The sequence below is a fragment of the Diadema setosum genome, chromosome 17 (genome assembly GCF_964275005.1).
Source record: "Diadema setosum chromosome 17, eeDiaSeto1, whole genome shotgun sequence".
Taxonomy (NCBI): domain Eukaryota; kingdom Metazoa; phylum Echinodermata; class Echinoidea; order Diadematoida; family Diadematidae; genus Diadema; species Diadema setosum.
In genome coordinates, this window is record NC_092701.1 from 36,870,819 (window position 1) to 36,890,515 (window position 19,697).

At 38.6% G+C, this 19,697-nt stretch overlaps 1 protein-coding gene across 1 annotated transcript in view; it reads right to left on the bottom strand.

Annotated features, from left to right (window-relative positions):
- Positions 1-388: 388 nt before the first annotated feature.
- Positions 389-19,697, bottom strand: part of LOC140240664 (laminin subunit alpha-1-like) — a 54,213-nt gene continuing 34,904 nt past the window's right edge. Inside the window, exons 25-35 of the mRNA XM_072320418.1 lie at positions 17,536-17,629; positions 15,870-16,013; positions 15,035-15,067; positions 14,167-14,271; positions 13,208-13,359; positions 11,283-11,915; positions 5,207-5,487; positions 4,212-4,353; positions 3,562-3,738; positions 1,122-1,284; positions 389-528 (exon numbers count right to left, since the gene is read on the bottom strand). Coding sequence (XP_072176519.1) covers positions 389-528; positions 1,122-1,284; positions 3,562-3,738; positions 4,212-4,353; positions 5,207-5,487; positions 11,283-11,915; positions 13,208-13,359; positions 14,167-14,271; positions 15,035-15,067; positions 15,870-16,013; positions 17,536-17,629 — 2,064 coding nt within the window. The remainder of the gene's footprint in view (positions 529-1,121; positions 1,285-3,561; positions 3,739-4,211; positions 4,354-5,206; positions 5,488-11,282; positions 11,916-13,207; positions 13,360-14,166; positions 14,272-15,034; positions 15,068-15,869; positions 16,014-17,535; positions 17,630-19,697) is intronic.

Sequence of the window (19,697 nt, forward strand, 5' to 3'; positions counted from 1 at the left end):
TTGGCACACATCATAAGCAATCAAGTCCTCACCATGCTGCACTACAGAAACATTACAGGCACAATGAAAAACAAACAAAACTCTTGCCATATAGTACATACAGTAGCTGTGAACAGTCTGGACAACTGTACACAATACTCATACCTATCACCTTCCCTCATAACAGAAACGCTGGTGCACCTTATGCAACTCTATTCCTGTTCAGATTTCAAGATTTCAACCAAAACATAGGCACTAAAAATAATAATAATGAACGACGAATCAGAAGACAGTAGTTTGCAGCCATACATAGGATGTGATTCAGCCAGTAACAGCCAGTCCCAAACTAGGGATATGCTTGTATCGATGCATTAGGAAAAATGGGTGATTACAACAACTGATCTCTATTTCAGTTGTTACATTGAATCTCTCCAGTCCCGATTCCCTGCAGATTGTCCAGGACCGCATCAAGGCTAGCCTCCATTTGGTCCAGGACCCGCTTCATATTGTCCATTTCTGACCGCTGGTTAGTGTATTCTCGGATCAAGGCTGCAACAGTGAAGAAAATTTCAACAAAAGATGATTTTAAGACTGGTGGAAATAGTTTGTGGCAAACGTGCCATTCTTCTGCTGGGGCTATTCAACAAAATAATATCTTTCATGAATATTGGTGCATAAATTACACAAGTACAAAAACCAAATGACACATGCAAAACAAGACTGGGTAACTTAAAGTAACATCTGGTAATTTTTCTAAATGGCTGACATATCCAAAAACTAAGAGGTCCTAATAGCAGGTGGGACCTACCTTTGATTAGGACCACTTTTTGATATCTCAGCCATTTATGAACCAATTTCTAGCAAATAAACAATGAATTCTTCTGTATGTTGTTTAATGTTTCATACGTGGTTTCTCATTATCTCATGAACAGTAAAAATCTGAATCTCCTATCTCAACAAAAACTATACCATCCCTTTAAAACTTAAGACTGTTTAAAATTTGTGTTTGCCAAAGTGTGGAAAGGCTTCTTGAACTATTACACATAGCTTTTGAGGCTGTTTATGCACAACAAACTTGCACAAACAGCTCATCAGTTAAACGTTAACGTGTCTTCCAAGGTGCAGACACAAGAAACACATACCATCTAGAGTGGCCATATCTGCTACAGTCAGCACATCACTGTTGAGGGTCGCAGCATCTGATCTGACGTCACTAATGCTTTCAAGGTTTTCACTGGCATCATCCATTGCCATGGTAACATCTGCTGATAGACTGATTGCTTCTGCTTGAACAGATTCTAGCTCCTACAAAACAAAAACCAAAAACAAAACAAATATAAACGTGAGATTGTGATGTATTTCGAAGACACCATTTGTTATCAAGGCAAGCCACGCATAAGACCTCAAACTTCCAGTGATTATCAGTGACTGTCCACTTCTCATTTAACCCTATTTTAACTGGGCTATTTGAGACCAAGTTTTTACTGGGGGGGGGGGTCGACCCCTTCAGAGCTCGGCCGCCGATCGCGCAATCGCCGCGAAATTTTGCCTAAAGATAGAGCCAGATGTCAACTACAAGATTACAAAGTCATACAATAGAAAAATATTGCCTTTCTATTTTTAATAAATTATGCAAATTTATGCATGAAATCATATTTTCACCTATAACTCCATTAAAAAGACTGAAGGACTGCTAAATTTTTGTGTCAGAATTCCTACAAACACATCAAACAATTTTGTTGTAAAAAAATAGCACAATCAAAATCAATTTCTTTTGGTTTTTATTGTTTTGTTGATTTCTTATGTATTTTATTGCTTTTTCGACCTTCCGTTTTCTATTGGTTTTTTTTTTTTGCCAAAATTTGTTGCAGGCACTTTTTCAAGCTTATCTACACAAGAATTGATTAATTTCAACGGTTTAAAGTTGAAATAATCTAATTTACATCAATTTAACCAAAAACCACAATTTGCATTGGATTTGCGCACGATATCATGAATTTGAGCTGTTTTCGGGTTGACATGCGTATGCAAAACATTACGTAACTTCAGAACGGTGTACCCCAACGTCGCAAATTTGGTCTCAAAATATGCGGGAGACTTCAATGAAAATGAAAAAAGTCCTGAACTTCAATGAAAAAAGTCATGAAACAATCATGCGGAATCATGGCGCGAAACGTCAAGGGGGGGGGGGGGGGGTCAATTAAAATAGGGTTAAGCTAAACAAAACTTATCTACTGTAAAAGTGGATATTTTCGCGCAACTAATTTTTCGCGCTAGGCCGGGTCAGAAGAGTTTCGCGTGTTTTTAATTCCGCGGAATCAAGACATCACGCACAGGAACGTATGGCAAGCAAAAATATTCGCGTGTTTTTATTTTCGCGCTAGTTTCTGGTTGCGCGAAATGCGCGAAAATTTCAACACCGCGAAAATTTCCACTTTTACAGTATATATCTATAATTTCAAGTTCCCATCTAGTTAACACATTAACAAAGTTACGTAACAAACAGTTTCTTTGTCATTTAATAAAAAAAAAGAAGTATGCCATGTACATCATAATATTTCATTAATCATTCTCTCTTGATCTCACCAAAATTCAGATAATGTATAACATAATCTTTCTGTGTGTGTTTTCTTTTTAATGAGAAATGTTATGACCACCCACTTTGCAAGTTATCATAGACAGGGAAGCAACCAAGAGCGAAGCAAATCTATTGAATAAGTAAAGGACAATTCATTCTTCTGATTTTAAAATGGCCAACATTTAACCCGTCGAGGACGAGTCCCGCGTATACTCAGGCAAGCGTCTATGGGAAATGTGTGTTGTAGCAGAAATCAAACCATCCTTAACGGGTTAAGGAGTAGGTAAAATGCCATCATGACGTAAGGACAATATTGCTATAAAAGCATAAAGAAAGGAATGAAAGTTCGATTGATGAGATAGCGGACAAAAAACTAAAATAAAGATGTTGAGCAGTGGTCACCCTGGGAACCAGCTGTTGAAGCAGTGTGAGTTTAAAATAGTGTGTTATCATAAATTCATAAAATTTTCAACCTGTTCACAAGGATGTGACATGTATGAACAACAAAACACAATAGAGAGAAGAATCACTTAGCTTTGAATAGTTTCTTACAAACATTTATAATAGTTAAGATATTTCTCCATCATGAACCACAACAAAACAAGTTGGGAGTACATGTATATCAAATCTCTCTCAACTATAAAAGAAATAGGTGACCGAAGTGTGACTGAAGAAGAATTGGAAGTCCAACCTCATTCTCATATTTCGTGCCCCTAAAGTGCAGGACAAATTCTGTGTAGGTGTATCGTTAATCCTCAGACACTGAAATATTTTTCAGACTCAATATCTACTAGTGCAACATGTAATCTTACTTTGTCTGAATGGATATGTGGTATGATGTCATTTGATATGCCTACATATGATATAAATTGATGGTAATCACAACAAGTGCTCAACAGCTTATTGTTTTTATATATTGTGTAGCCTACGCTAAGTCCTTTGTGAAATATTTTAGAGACAGTGTTTCAAAAAAATTGAACATTATTAGGACTATTATAATGTACCTCCTGTGTGACTTCTGTTCCTTGTCTTGCTCTGTCTGCACGTCGACCAGCGTCCTCTGCTTGGGCCCTCTTGGCACTGAAACACTCCTGACCCTCGACAGCACTCTGCTGAAGGTCACCAATGAGGGCAGATGTAGTTTCTGCTTCATTCAGTCTGGAGGTGCTCAGCTGCTGTACCTAACCACACACACAGGAAAGGAAGGGTGAGCAAATGTTTTCAGAATGCATTTTGGAACAGTCTGGCCAAATTTGTTTCAGCCAAAGTGACTGCACTATAATTTTGTTTTGTTTTTGTATTATTGTTGTTATGTTGCAGGCGGTGTCCTTTTTAACCTGATTCACAATGCATGATAGTAAGTTACAAAGATTCCATTCTACAGTACTTAACATTGCATCTATTTTCCATTTTGTAGTGTGCATTCAACATGCATTAAATTTTGCCACCTCATACAAAACGAAGGGAGCAGCAGTAACAATCCATAATCCACACATAAAATTGGGATTTCATTCTTCTTTGAACTTAAAAAAGTTATTGTAACTGACAAGCACTGACTGACTCTCAGAATACATCCTGTGGCATAAGACACAAGAACATCTAAAATTTTTCCGGGCTATTATGTATGACTCCATCCACGCCTGTTGTCACTAACCTGATTGGTGATGTTATTAATGTTGGTTACATTCCTCGTTGTTTCCTCAGATACCTCAGTCACTTCCTGTCTTATCCTCTCTGCCTCAGCAAGCTCATACTCGATGGTGTTTAGCTGAGACCTCACGGCAAAGGCATCTTGCCTTGGTAGAGGGGAAAAAAAATTATCTCAAAATAAAATTGTCACCAAATATATCCTACAGAGCATATCCCGTGAAGTATCTTGTAAACATCGTTCCAAATATACACACTGTTCACGTTGAACTCTGTATATTTCAGATTTTAAAGTTAGGCTGTTGTGCTGAAGTTGTGCTGAACACAGGTTATAAAATCATATCCTTGATATTCAACAAGGCTTATACTTCATAAACATGTTATATCCTTTTAAAAAATGCACTTACTTAACCAAGGTTGTGTGTTTATTTGTTTGTTCTGAGAAAAGGTTGTCCCTGTGCATCTGGTGATGTGTTCTTGAGACGGAATGGCAAGGATCTTCATGAGAAAAGCAGTAAACTACTTTCACAAGTTTTATTTTTTCACACTGAGATTTATTATGTATATCCATACATTCCTTGGCTGCATTTCTTTCAACCCAGTTACACATTCTCTTAAAGAACTAAGTCTATATATATTTCAGTATTTAAAGAATGATTCAACAAAAACAGGATGCTTTCTCCACCAGAACCTTGAATACACACTATTATATATCCAATGCTGAGGATAAATCTTAATGTAGATTCTGTTTTAAGATGTAGTAGTACTGTCATTTTAATTCCGGATGTATGTTATTTAAACGTTTACAGACTTGCTGCATAACAGGATATATAAATGACACTTGCTACAAAACTAGAACATTATAGAAGAGTCTGACCAACAGTAGAATTGAGAAATCCATATTTCTTTAAGCACTTCTTTTAATGAAATTATTCAGCATTTTTTAAACATTATTTTGCAACTTCAACAGAAATTATTTCATATGAGATTACATCTCCTTACAAGGCTTGCTTGGACGCATTTAAAATATCCTCTGCTGAGGCAAGTGATGCTGAGGCGTTTGCTACGAGAGGAGTGACGGTGGAATCTGACAGACTTGTCTGGTTGATTTGCTCCACCAGTGTCTCCATCTCAGTCGGTGAACGAACCTGCATCACCTGCGTGGCGATGGCGGCCTGCCGCGCCTCTTCGCTGTCCGTCTCGGCAGCATCGAGTTGGGCGAGGGCCAAGAGTGTGTCGACATAGGCACTAGTGATGTTTTCCCGAGCACCCATGGCAAGTTCCTGTCAGAGAATGGAGCAACAGAGCATTAGCGCCCCAGTGATCCCACAGAAGGAGACTAGGACATATGCATAATCTTTCTCACCTAATACCACTAAAGTCAAAAGGGGCCTGAGCTTTTGATCCTTGCAGGACATTCATCAAAGGAAAATTATTTGCCTCTGACGAAGATTCTGCTTTGATCAAAAGCTTAGACCCCCTACCCTCTTATAAAAATTCTGCAAGGATCAAAAGCTCAGGCCCCTTTTGATTTCCATGTTATTCAACTGGCTTGCTGCTACTGAATAAGCAGTTTTGAGTGCCTTTTTCTCTCCACCTAATACTTCTGATATATCATAGCATACTTGTGGTAGCTAATCAATGTTAGATGTACAGTGCAACCTCTCTTATCCGGATATGCTGGGACCGGCGCTCATCTTGATAAGGGATTTGGCCGGATATGGGAGACTTACTGTTTGATACACGCAGTTGCCTAACCAATGGTAGCTACACGTAACCTATTGCAAGTAGTGTACACTGAAATTTTTCTTCATCTTTCTTTGCTATAAGTGCAAAATTTGGGGGTAGTGAATGTCGGAATGCATGTAATTTAGATAAAAATTGGATGTGAATGTATGTTAATTATGTTGGGAATGATATGTCATTGATGTGAGTTTATGTAGGATTTTTGTTTTTTTAGTTTGAATTCCCATCTTCTCCAATATCATCACATTAAAAAGAAAATATATCACAGCAAGATCGCATCCGGATAATACAGAGATCCAGATGAAGGGAGGCCGGATACGAGAGGTCGGACTGTAATCATGCTACGTATGAAGACTGAGATATCTATAATTCAAATGTCTTGTAATTTGTGGAGAATAAGGATGGCTCAACCTTAGTCACTCAGTGTGGACATAAAAAAAAGACTAGAAAAGAACTTGGAGAGCATAGACAGCCGTCAATTTCCACCCATATTATGATTTCTCACTGTGTTATAAAAGTTGACTAACAGTCAAACATCCTGATATAGTATACAAACGAGTGAAGGCCATGCTAAGTAATCTATTGTGGAGTTACGTGAACATATGCTGAAAATGGCAAAGTTTGATAAAGAATCCTTCAAAAGAAAAACAAAAAATCTGGATCCAGACGGGGATCCATATCTCTACCATGATTGAATAATCTGTTCCATGTGCCATTATCTACTTTTCCCAGAAATTTCCTCTAAATCAGTTCATAACTTTCTTATTTTGAAAACAGGCAAACAAACCAATGCCAGCAAAAACACAACCTCCTTGGCCTACTCCAAGTAAGCAGTAGGGCCTGGGTATGACTGCCCAAATTTAGTAAAGGCACTCAAGGAGAGTAAGAGGAATAATCACTATCACTTCGTGGCGGAGGAAATGACATTTCTTTAAGGATACGGGCCACAAAGTCACCATTTTTCAAAAAGCATTCTGTGGGTCACACAGCCTTTCAGTCAGTTTGAGATGTCAATGCAAAATTTAAGGTTTTGGAAAGTTCTTGGACAAAATCATACCCTGGTGAGGTCTATTAGTAACCTTTTCACAAAAACAGGTTTTATTCCCCTCAAAATGGCAACTTTATATGTGTATACCTTGGCATTTGCATGTGATCTGGAATTCTCTCAGCCCCACTTATAGGGCTCTTTGTTAAACTTTATCACACTCAGTCACGACCTACCCACACGTTTACGGGGTTTTGCAACAGCCTGGCACATTAAATTATAGTATGAAGGGCGCCCTCAAATTATATCAGAGGGAGAGCATTCAGCTCATAGCCACTATATCTGACTGGTAGAAGTTTAAAAGGTTTCAGCTAATTATGAATTCTACCAAAGATAACCCAGAAAACTTTCCAGAATAAGTTTTCCTTCTGCATTAGCAAATAACTCAAGAAGTGTCCTTGCACATTATAGCACAAAATGCTATTAACTCACCATTTAAAAAAAAAAAAAAAATGTGGAACTCATGTGGCACAAAAATGATCACATTTGTTGGAGAAAATGAACTTTGTCTCCTAACATGGTTTATTGAACTGTAAAAACAGCATACACAGACACAAGTCTTATCTGAAACATGGCCTTGCACCACAAAATGATTGGAAAGTTACCACAAGATTGCTGACATAGTGTCAAATTTTGAAAAAGGAAAAAATACTGACAGTCATATAAAAGAGTTTACTCCTTAATCAAGCACATGTAGAATCTTTGAGGCAGACCCAAAATAATGCATCCAATTTCCCACTAGTTTAATTCTATAAATGTACTTGTAACCAAACACTTTTAATTGATGATTACCAACACATTGGGTGACAGGGCTCGACCTTAACTTTTTTTCTAGGAAGCCAGCCGGGCTCCTCAGGGACCTTTTTGGGGAGCCAAATTGAGTTTTAGAGAGCCACGTTTCCCTCAGTCACAATCAGCAGTAGAGGTCTATTACATGTACATGTATTAACCTGGTGGAGAAGATTTCGTTTAGATATAACATGCATTTCTCCAGACACAAGCCGGAGATACCTGGTTCTTAGTATCTAACGGGTTTTAGCACAGTCACAGTGTGTGTGTGTGTGTGCGTTGTGTGTGTGTGTGTGTGTGTGCGTTGTGTGTGTGTGTGTGTGTGTGTGCCTGTGCCTGCCGTGCACCTGCGTGTGTGTGTGTAGGTGTTTTGTGTGGTCCCTCTCCCATTCCCTTGTGTAATTTCTTACCCTGGTCTGTTCATAATTATTGTCTTTCGTTCTCGGTTCTTCTTTTTTTAGCTGCAAGGTGTGGGTTAGAAACAATTATGTAACGCCACATGTTGATTGATCAGTAGAGCTGCCAACCTTTGGAAGCACAAATCCGTACTCAGCAGCTCCAAAATCCGTATTTTCCGACAGAATCTGTATTTTTTCCACCTCCCTCATTTTTGCCATTTTGAATTAAACTTGTCGACTTAAAAGGCCTACAAGCTCTTTAACATAACATTACGACACATGCCGAAGTATCGAGCTGGTCACTAGCACGATAAAGAATCCAAACTATGCAATGTTCAGCGGTGATTGATTGCTTTCTCTCAATGCATGTGTACAAGACTACAAGTGCATGTATGTACATCCAGAAACTTGCTGGGCTGGTTATGGAAGCTTCCACTATCTAGCAGGGAAGGGGGATGCTTTCATCTTCTCAAGAAAGCTTCTGTGTGAGTGAATGCAAAACTCTGTTCGGTGTTTCCAACTATTGTTTACTATAAAACATAATCATGCGCTGTTTTCAAGCTTTTTAATATGACTGGATTTTAAACATCAGTATTTTCCGAAAGTACCGGTATTCCAATTTCTTTTACCCTGACTGGAATCGGAAAGTCTGCTATAACGATGATCGCAAAATGCCGCGCTGTGTGTGTGGTTGCGCCACTGTGCAAACACGTGGTTGTACTTTCAAGTTTAAAGGAATGCGCCATGTGCTCCTGCCTATAGAGGTTACTGCAAGTTCGATGGATCGAATGTGCCATAGCTGAGCTGATGGCTTGTTTACGGTATTTAACATGCAGTTTACATTCGATACGAAGAAGTCATTACGTCTTTCACGAGGAAAAACATACAAAACAAACCAAAAAAAAAAAAAACACCTACGAACGAATGTTGATAGCCAAAACTTTGAAAAGTAATAAGCAGTTATGATGAGCATGAACTGAAATTAATTGTCATGATTTTGCTGTCTAACCATGTGATGACTGCATCTCATTGGACCTACTTCATAGTGAATTTGTCTGGGCATACGAGACCTTTTAAGTATTTCTGTGATTGCCTTTTTAATTGACTGATTAATCGATTCTTTTTTTATTGTTCAGGGAACATAAGATATTCGATTAAGTACACCATATTCGACTGATGTTTCCTGCTATGCACCAAAAGAAAGGCTATAAAATTGTAGAATCACGGTATCTTTGCAATGGTTCCTTTAATTCAACTGAGCTGGTTCTTCTCGAGATCGATATTTTCAAGATATTTACACGCTGTTTATTCCAGTGCGCGCATTCTTTCGTCTGGCACGCACCTGGTTGTGGCACCTGCTTTTGTGGAAATTTCCACAAGGGGAGCGGGGTGGGTGTCAAGTTTTTTCGAGCCGAAGAGACTGCGCGCACGTATTCAGTATTTCACAATCTCTTCGCTCTAATTTACTGTAATTCATGACATGCTTTCTCCTTGAATATTCTGTGCTGATATTGAACATTTAGATTTAACTTTACGAAGGTTGGTAGATCGTGGATCTTTTTGTTGTGAGGTGTATGTAATTTCTTTTTTTTTATCATTCTTTGGAGGGGAAAGAAGAGTAAGGGGGAAAAAGAATAAGAGGGAAAGTGAAATAAAACGAACGGCAAGTACGCTCAGCATTTGCAGTAAGCCGTCTTTTTATACCAGCGTACCAGTTTTCATCATCACCATCAGACATCACTCAGATCATTTTAGCCTTTTCCTATCAACATTAAGAAACACGCACAGTCCCTCGAGATAAAAACCGAGGAAAATAAATAACAAATACAAAGTATCATCACCTCCCAACAACACAAATATTTAGAAAAGACAACACACGTCGCTTCGATTCGAAAAAGTATTGCAGCAAAGCGGAGAAATCGCTGTTACGAAAATAACAGTGCGAGACACTTGAAAGAATTGTTTAAATATTTCAAAGTATAAAGGGAACGGATAAAGTGATATAAAATGGAAGAAATCGTACCAAACGAGGTGTGAGAAACGACAGAAATAGAACGATAAGTTTAGTAGTAGGCCTAGGATTAGGCCCTAGCAAAAGTTTGCAGCACCGAAAGCTACGCGAAAATTAATACACATTGGAAACTCTGTATTGCGACGAGATCCTTGGGATCGTCAATAAACGATGCAAAACAAAGGAAATTAATTCATTTTGACCGGAAAATAGTTTGTTATAAGTATTCTGTTATATGAGATCTCCTTTAGTAGGCCTAACATTAGAAATACATCGAGTTTCCACGATACTCGGGAAAGAAAGTTCGAACGCTTTTCACCTGCACATTTACTGCAGTGCTCATCAATACACGAACAGAAACTCACCTCTTCCTCGCAGAAAAATGATGCAATAACGTTACAAAACACACACACAACATTCTAAAAATCATTTCGTACTTGGGAGGCAAGGGAAAAGCGGAAGAAGAAGAGAAAAAGAAGCAGACATTGCACAACGGAGTGCTTCTACCCCGACTCAAAACGAAATCGGGTACTGGAGTGTAGTGGCAGCTGGCTACTAGTGTGTGATAGCTAAGCTACTATACTCACGCTCCCCAGCCGGCCACACATGTGGATACCACGGCGATCGATGTAAACATCCACGGTCCGTAGGCGACAGGGATTCAGGCGCGCGAAGTTCCATTCGGCGTACACAGTACGCAAGCAGCGAATTGCAAGTGCGCACACTACTAGTATTCTATAATAGAAGATAGGAACACACACACGTCGGGTACACACAGACACACACACATGCGGGCAACGTGGGCCGGCTGGAGAATGAAATATGTTCAGTGTGTAGTCTATATTGCAATTGCAGGGATAATAACTTCGAGCGTCAGGGCTCGCTGCGCGCGCCGGGGCCGCTCGCGCTCGTCAATAGTGTGATTGTGTACATAAACTATGATTCTGTCTTGAAACGTGTGGCTATACAGCAAAAAAACTTCAGGAGCCAGCCGGGCTTTTTTCATACATTTCTGGGGAGCCCGTAGCGATTCTGGGGAGCCAATGGTCCCCGGGCTCCCGCTAAGGTCGAGCCCTGGGTGAGTAATACCTGGTAGGTTAGTGCAGCTGTCGTCGCCATCATTGTAGCCACTGCAGCTTGCGATGCGTTAAACCTGGCCACTTCACTCCTGTAAACATTCCCCTGGGTAACCTGGCGCCCATCTTGAGCCCTCTGGAGAGCCTCTGTAGCCGTTTCATTGGCTGTCCCCACCAGCTCCTGAGAGGCTGAGGCATTAAGCTGGGTGAACTCTAGTGGGTACTCCTCCTGTAAGGATGCAATCAGCTGCAGGCGCTGTTGATTCTCCTCCACCTCTCCAACCCTACTGGGCGTGGCTAGGATGCCTTCCACTGTTCCTCGCTGGGAGGCAGCATCCTCCACATCCCGAATCAGGTCGTTGACCTCTACAAGGAGCTGCTGAGCCTGGGCCTGAAGGGCTTGCGTTTCCCCATAGATCCTTTGAACGGCAGTCCACTCTGTGAAACCATTTGCTACGACGCCCTCTATTGTGTTCAGTACTGCTGACAGCTCCTGGTTGAGACGATCTGAAGTTCGCATCACGCCTGGCTCCACCTCAACAGATCCATCAAACTCGGCAGTTGCAGCTAGCAGGGCTGTGATGTTTCTTTCTAGGGCAGATATGGAATTCAGCTGTGCTGTCTGGTTCTCGAGAACAAGTGATATCTGCACAAAAAAAGAAAAGAAATAAATATATCATGACTAGAGAGTGATTATAGAGTTGAACAGGCTTACAAGTATCATTACTGATTTTTAACTGAACTGAATAGTTTAATTAACTAGATGTTTCAAATTTTATGATGACATTGGTCTAAATCTCAAAGCCAAAACAAATTCAGCAAAATTGTTTTCATCCTTGTGTGAATGATTGTGATGCTCCTTAAACTCAAATCACCTCTCTTCAATGTAAAGCACCAAACCCTAATACCAAATGCAATGCACATTAAAATCTACACCCATTAATGATACTTGCTGTTTCCTTTTCTTTCTTTCTTTTTGTTGAGAAATATCACCTGCACAGTGTTCTTATTATGGTTGACTTATATGGAAAACCTCAGCAAAACAAAGCATGATACCCACACAAACAAAAGCTACATCCTACTTGAACAACAACCTACAGTTACTGAAAGTACGGTGATGAGAGTACAAGATGTATTGCAGAATTCGAAGTTTGATATTAAAGGTGATATTATCCCAAATATGATGCAGCTCATATTGCAATGTATTGTGATGTCATTTATAAACACATCTGCCTGTTGCATAATTCATTTTAACAAGCCCTTGTGCCGGAGGCTATCTCACGCATGTTCCCTCAACTGTGACTCTCAAATCCAAATGGATGTCACCGACACTAATGAGAGGAAATGTATGGAAAACTACACATCAATTGAAAGAGAAAACAATCTTTATTTAAGATGTAAATCAGAATCCTCTGATGAATGTGAAATAACAACATTAACACATACATATGAACTAGATTCTACACATTTATTAATAATCATATCACTTATTTCAAAGAAAGCATTTTATGAAAAATAGGAATAGTCTTTATATGGAAAGACAAATATTACTGTTGGAAATTGTCATGATGAAAACTGGTACAACATGTAGGTACTGTGATCTAAACCATACACCCATAGATAGGAATACAGTGGAGTACATACGTGCACGAAACTGTTTGATCTCACACGCATGTAGACCTATTCCGTTTATAGCTGTAAAACTTTATAAGTGAACGCCTAAATCCAAATAGTGAAAGGAGGCAAGGCAAGGGACTCTGGGATGTCAGGTCAGAGTAAGTTCGATAGAACGATGTATAAATGACATCATTGTCTAAGTTATTTCTGCTACAGATTCTCCCATTGATTGATAGTTGTACGTGAACTATGGGATATCACACAGATCAGCAGATATGGATCAAAGCTGCGTCATACATCCAGTTTCGACCTTTCACTCACCATCACAAATGCTCTTTGAATGTTTTGAAGCCTCTCAGCTTCAAGGTTCCCTTCCGCAATGACTTGCTCCGCATAGGTGAGGTTCCCCCGGAGAGAAGTGAGCAATCCCCTAACCTCCTCATCGGTCAGGTTGCCATAGTTACCCAGAAGTTCTGATATTGGGTGACAGTATAGTCAGAGAGTGAGAGAAAGATGGAAATCTGACGAGAAAAAAACTCACAAGATCTTCAAAACACATTGATTACACCTTGCCTGTCTGGTTAGTATCCTTGCCTAGACATTGTACGGCTTCTCACACTCTTTGCTATGCTGATAAAATGAATTGAGACAGGAAGAACAGTAAAACCCAGGAGCAGGAGAAAATGGTTTTCCTTACTAGATATGATGAAAAAAAAAAAAAACTATTCGGTGTCATCCACTGTTGAATGCGATTTCCATTAACTTGGTACGACTTCCACCCTTACACCAATATTCTCGTTTTTGCAGTGGAATGTCATTTTTTACCCAGTGATACAGAACTTTTAGAAAGGTTTTGACAACTGCAACAAGGACAGTGCCATAATGTGATACCATGCCCTCCTTTAGAACATTAATATGCTTGATTAGGAAGAAGCATGTAATGCTGAGAGGGAAGCTTGTGATAAACGTCACATCGGGCATCAAGCATCATCTTGCACACAGCATAATGCACACTAAATGTTCTCTACATTTCTGTAACAAGGATGGAAATGTCACGGTCGTAAAGAAAGAGCCCACATTTTTCAACTGTCTTTATTTGCAAATAGCTGCTCATCAAAGTAAAAAATATCTCAACGATCTCAATTCACAAAAACAACTTTATGATTTTAAAGAACAGTTTTTACGAACAGAGATAGAAGATGGTCTTGAAGTCACATTTATGATCAATGCAACCCCAATGCTATTGTCAAATGTTCCCATGTTCTGTCTGGAATACTTACGGAGAAGTTTCACCCGCTCGCCAACCAGCTGCTCTCCCAGTAACTCCAGCTCATTCCTCCAGTTCTGGAAGCATTCTGGACACGGCTCACAGTTTGGAAACCTCCCTGGATGGAGATCACAGGTATAGAGCACAGACAAGTGTCTCAGAATGGCTTAGATAAATAACTATACCTCATTGTTTTACACTTAAAGCATTTGATCGCAAGACGAGTTAACATCATTCTTGCTAAGTTGAGATATTTGTGACTACAGCTCTGCTAAAAATGTACAAAGAATACTAAGAAAATGTTGGACACTCTTAATCATAACTTCAAGAATATTCCTTACTTTTTCACAAGTGAGGTGTCACAGGAAAGGTCATATTTTGCTCTATCTGATGATGGACTTACTTTGAAATGTCTAAAAATGGCATCTAGCCTATTTTGCGATCAAATTTTACACTATTTATCCAACAGCAAACTTCTCCTAAATACTTAAATTAATAAATAATTAAATTAAAAACTTTGTGAACCCTGCAGGATTATTCATTTGAAATGACATTTATCTTACACAAGTGGTTTTATTTCCAGAGCATATACCTTCATTCTTCTACTCTTTAATTCAAACTGAAATGTACTCTCACATAACAAACAGATTTCATTTGCTTTTAAAATCATTGCATATTTTGAAAAGAGACATAGAGAAGCTCTCTTCAGAGCATGTAATTTTTGAGCAATAAAACATGTGTGTGTGTGTGTGTGTGTGTGTGTGTGTGTGTGTGTGTGTGTGTGTAACATAAATATTGGACAAAAACACACACAAAAAAAACAACAAAATGAACATATTTGAAAATCAAAATGTAGCTATGAGTTTGTCCCCAAAACTTACCAACAAATATTTCTTCCACAACTTGCACAGTATCTGTAAAAGCAGAATAACAAGACATAAATTTTTACTGAATATCAACCTTCTACAGTATGTTATTTCCAGTGATACAAAATAAATAGGCATTTATCATACTACTTGTTATCAGAAACATGGGATGTGCATTACTGGTAACCATCTAATTCTTCTTGTTTTGAGAATGCATACAAATCCAAACACATCACTATGTCAAGACATTGAAGAATGAAAATGTCACACTTCAAACACAAGAGATCTGCTTCCAGCTGTCGTTTTAATTCATTTCCAAAGACTATATCTCAGTATTGCACAAACCTGTACTTATTGGGTTCTGAACAACATTTTGTAACTTTGAAATGATTCCATTCTGAATTTCAGTACGTCAGTACCACTACAAGGATCTACAACTGTACATAATGAATTGATTGAGACATCAGTAAAACAACTGACAAGCAAATTACCAGATAAATCCTTCTCATGTAGGCTATTATACCCACAGCCCCTGGTTTCCATCATAATGGCCTACAAACCTACTAAACTCTTGTTCAAGCATGCATTTGACTTATTATGCCTACTTTGAATATGGCTCACAGTTCTTGTACTGCAGTGATGTAAGAAATGTATGTCTGGTAGTGATGAGCCATGTTGTTCTGATCCGTGTTTGTTTTGAAACCTTCAATTCATTTGGATGTAAGCATGGCTAACTTTAACGCACTACTGGGAAACAACAAAATAACATCAAACTGTATTAAGTTCACATACTCCTTTTCAGAAGTAAACAGTGTCCTGCAAATTCTGATTGGATTTTGAGTCCAGTTACCTTGATCAAGTCGCCCACATTGGTCACATGTTCTTCCAGCTATTGTTGCCAATTTGCAATCACACTGTCCTGTGACTTGGTCACAACTACAGGAGCCGTTGCTGCATGTACTCAGTGTAGTGCCGTTCATGTTACAGTTGCATGCTGGGAGAAAGCAAAATTAAAATTTGGCATCATGTATATCACTGTTGAGAAAAATATTTAAACTAGATTTTTGCCATGTAGAGAAAATAAGCATCAAATCTCATCTATGTGTGGCTCTGAATAACAAAACCTATAGAAAATCACATTGGTTTACACGGCTGATTTTGGGCTGGCATTTCCAGACTTCACAGTTTCAAAGTTTGGAATATAAGAAGTATTTTAGCAGTATTTGTAGACCCGCTTCTGTTTGTTTCAAGTTAGTTTGTTCACTTTCCCACATTTACTATATTCGGAAGTGTGCAAGAAAACCCTGTAGACAGACGCTCTGAAGATAGCTAGGCAGTAGCATCCAGACTTTGTCATGATCATAAATCTGGGTGACAGTGTCTCTGAGTGTACCGAGAGTTTGATAAGTGACATATTGGTTGCCATGAAGTTTCAAATCCCCTTCAGTTCCACATACAATGAATACTGACTCAGAACACGATACCGTTTCTTGAATGCCCTTTTCATCACAAGTAGCGTTCCTTTGTGTCTATTTTCATCCATCAATCATTTTGGCAACTTGCCAGCCTAATGTTCCTTTTTTTAGGGATTTGTGGTGCAAGGTCTACACATGAGCTTCTATGTCTTCAGTTATCATTCCTTGACTGTTGTGGGTGTGGTCTGAAATATCTGATGCAAATAACTGCTCATCAAAGTAAAAAATTCCCCCAAGATCTCCACTCACAACACTTTTATGGTCTTAAAGAAATTATATTATCTTTTTAACCCTTCAGATAAGTATGCATAATTATTAACATTGCATCCTATGTGTATATATCTGGAGTTGGTTAAATGGGGATTAACATTAGGGAGATATTCATATAAAAATAAAATATGGCTCAAAATCTTTTGCAACAAATCAAATGCTGGTGGAACGCAGTGAAAAAAAAAGACTACCTGGTATGCATTTGCAAAATGTAAGAGTGGACAGAAATGCTTAAATGAATTCAACTGACTACTGGTCCAAAAGAAAGAATTTTGATCTTAATAAATTGGGGAACATCCATTACTAAAAATATCCTACCCAAGGTTACCTCCAGTGCACTTGACTGTACTAAGACAGCAATCTAGCACTCACTGTATAGCACACGGTATGAGAAAAAGGGTTCAGTAATCCATATGAAGGTTACATTGAAAGACCAAAACTGACCAAGCACAATATGTCACGGCACAATGTACTAGTATATGGTACTACTTCTAATTTGAGGACATGCATCAGCTTTAGCCCATTAAAGCCATCTCCGGTTCCATGAACACTGCCTTGTAGCATTAGTGAACTGGGGACAGCCATGTCAGATACACAAGTCTGGAGGTACAATCTATCAAATTAATCTACAGATTACTTTACTGAGAGTTCATTTACACTCAGTAGACAGTACATGTAACTCTGGGTCCCTTTTCACACACAGCACATGGTAACTGCAAAGCAATTATAACTAGAGAGATACTCTCACTCCAAAGAGTTAAAATCACTTACCGATGCATTCCTGGTCAACTGCATAGTATCCCATGATGCACTGGTCACACTGCTGTCCAATCACTCTGTCTTTGCATGAACACTGTCCAGTCCTCTGAGTGTATGAAATGTGATTCAAACAATTAACTCTTAGCTTCCCAAAGTAGTAATTTTACACCACGGAATACTGTATAAGCCATATATTTCGTGAGTCTAAATTTTCGCGAATCTGGAATTCCAGATGATTTTGCGAGTGGTTAAATTCACAATCGTGGAGTCCTGTACTGAATGGAGAAATGTACACGCGTATGTAACATTCACATCGGGATCAGAGTCAATATTTTCGCGTGTCTTTAATTTCGCGAATAGCACCCAACTCTCGGAATTCGCGAAAATACAAACCTCGCGAAATATTCGGCATGTACAGTACACAGTCACAAATCCCACTGAGCAGCAAAGCTGTTTGACCTGTAAACAATTAACATCACACTTGGCTGGCATGTGTTCCCACTGCGTTTGTAGCAGCTTCTGTAGAATGAGCTGACATGCATTCTTTTCAAATATCACACTGTAAACCATATATTCACGGCAAGAAATTTTCGCCAATTGGAACCAACAGCCTTTTTCATGGCATGAAATTTTTGCGAATTGCCACTGGCGTTCAATGCATATAGTGTAGACAAGAACTTTCGCATGCATTTTAATTTCACGGATCTTGGCGCTCGCGAAATTTGCGAAACTAAAATGCACGCGAACATTCCTCGTTTTACAGTATTCCTTTCATTTGTTACCTGTGACAGTCTCTGTGTGTGTGTACACATGTGCATGTGTGTATGTGTGCACGTATGTCAAAAATGTGTGACTATTCTGTTACTCTGTACAGCGGTATCAGCTTACTAGTGTTTGCATTGTTTAAATGTTAATGGGAAAGATTAGTGAAGAAAAATGTTTTGAGTGAATGCGTGTGAGTGTGTTTTATGTTTCATCAGGTTTGCAAATTTTTTTCAATAATGTTCAAATAGATAATATTTACAATTATTACCATTACAACTATAGCATTTTGCCATCTTTGACAGAATAAGCAAATTCACACTGGACAATGTGAAGGAAGAAATGAAATTAGCTAATGCATGGGGACATTTACTTGCACATCTATTGAAATGGGTATTTAAAGCAGGAGTATAGCAATGCTACAAGATGCAATTTGATTCCTTCCACAAATATTGTTAGAAAGTAAACACAGTTTAAATATCAGGAGATGGTACTGATCTTTTGTCTTTTAAATCTCTCACTGTTTTTCTCAGAATTCAGACAAAATTGTTTTTTTCTTTTTTGGTTCTGTTTTCTGCTTGAGTTATTTTTCAGATTTTGATGTGAGAAGGGATCTATGGGAATTGAGGTAAAGGAAGGAGGGACATATAGGATATGGATTTGGACAGAAGAGGGAATACAGGTAGGAAACATACAACTATAGAGATAGAGTCTTTGGAGGGGAAGATTTTGGGGTTTTTTTGCCATGTTTTTGAATTAACATATTTCATTCAATATATTGCCTTGGAGAAGCACATATTCATCAATTTCCCTGAGTTATTCAGTTGATTTCTATGTTACGATGGACATGAAATATCTCAGTTATTGTCTGTCATGTACACTCATATTTTGAAGAAAAAAAAGTGCTCATCTACTTTTATGTGATTGTATTGACTGGATGGAATAAATGTATGGTGTATTGTATGTGTGTGAGGGTATTAGTATGTTTGTGTGCAGCAGTAGGAGATTGTGTGGACATTATCATTTGCTAACAAATGAAGAACAGTTTCTCAGAAGTCACGCATGAATAAACAATATGCCCAGTTTTCAATACAACTGAGTTAAAAGTTTTGATCAAAATTTTCAAGTATCTAAGATGAAATGTCTCCTTGTTAAAGTGCTTGTGCATTGCCATACAGTCAATGTGATAGGCTGGCATATTCTTTGATAGTACTGACTGATGACAAAGCCCCAAAAATATCAAGGCCACCTATGCAAAAAAAAATAAAAAAAATAAAAAAGAAGCTACATTTAACAAACGAATAGCAGCAACAACAATAATCATGGATGGAGGCATTGTAAATCTGTATCAGATACTGTATTTGGGAGGATTTTATTCTTTTGATCTTTTCTTTTTATCTCTTTCTTTTAAC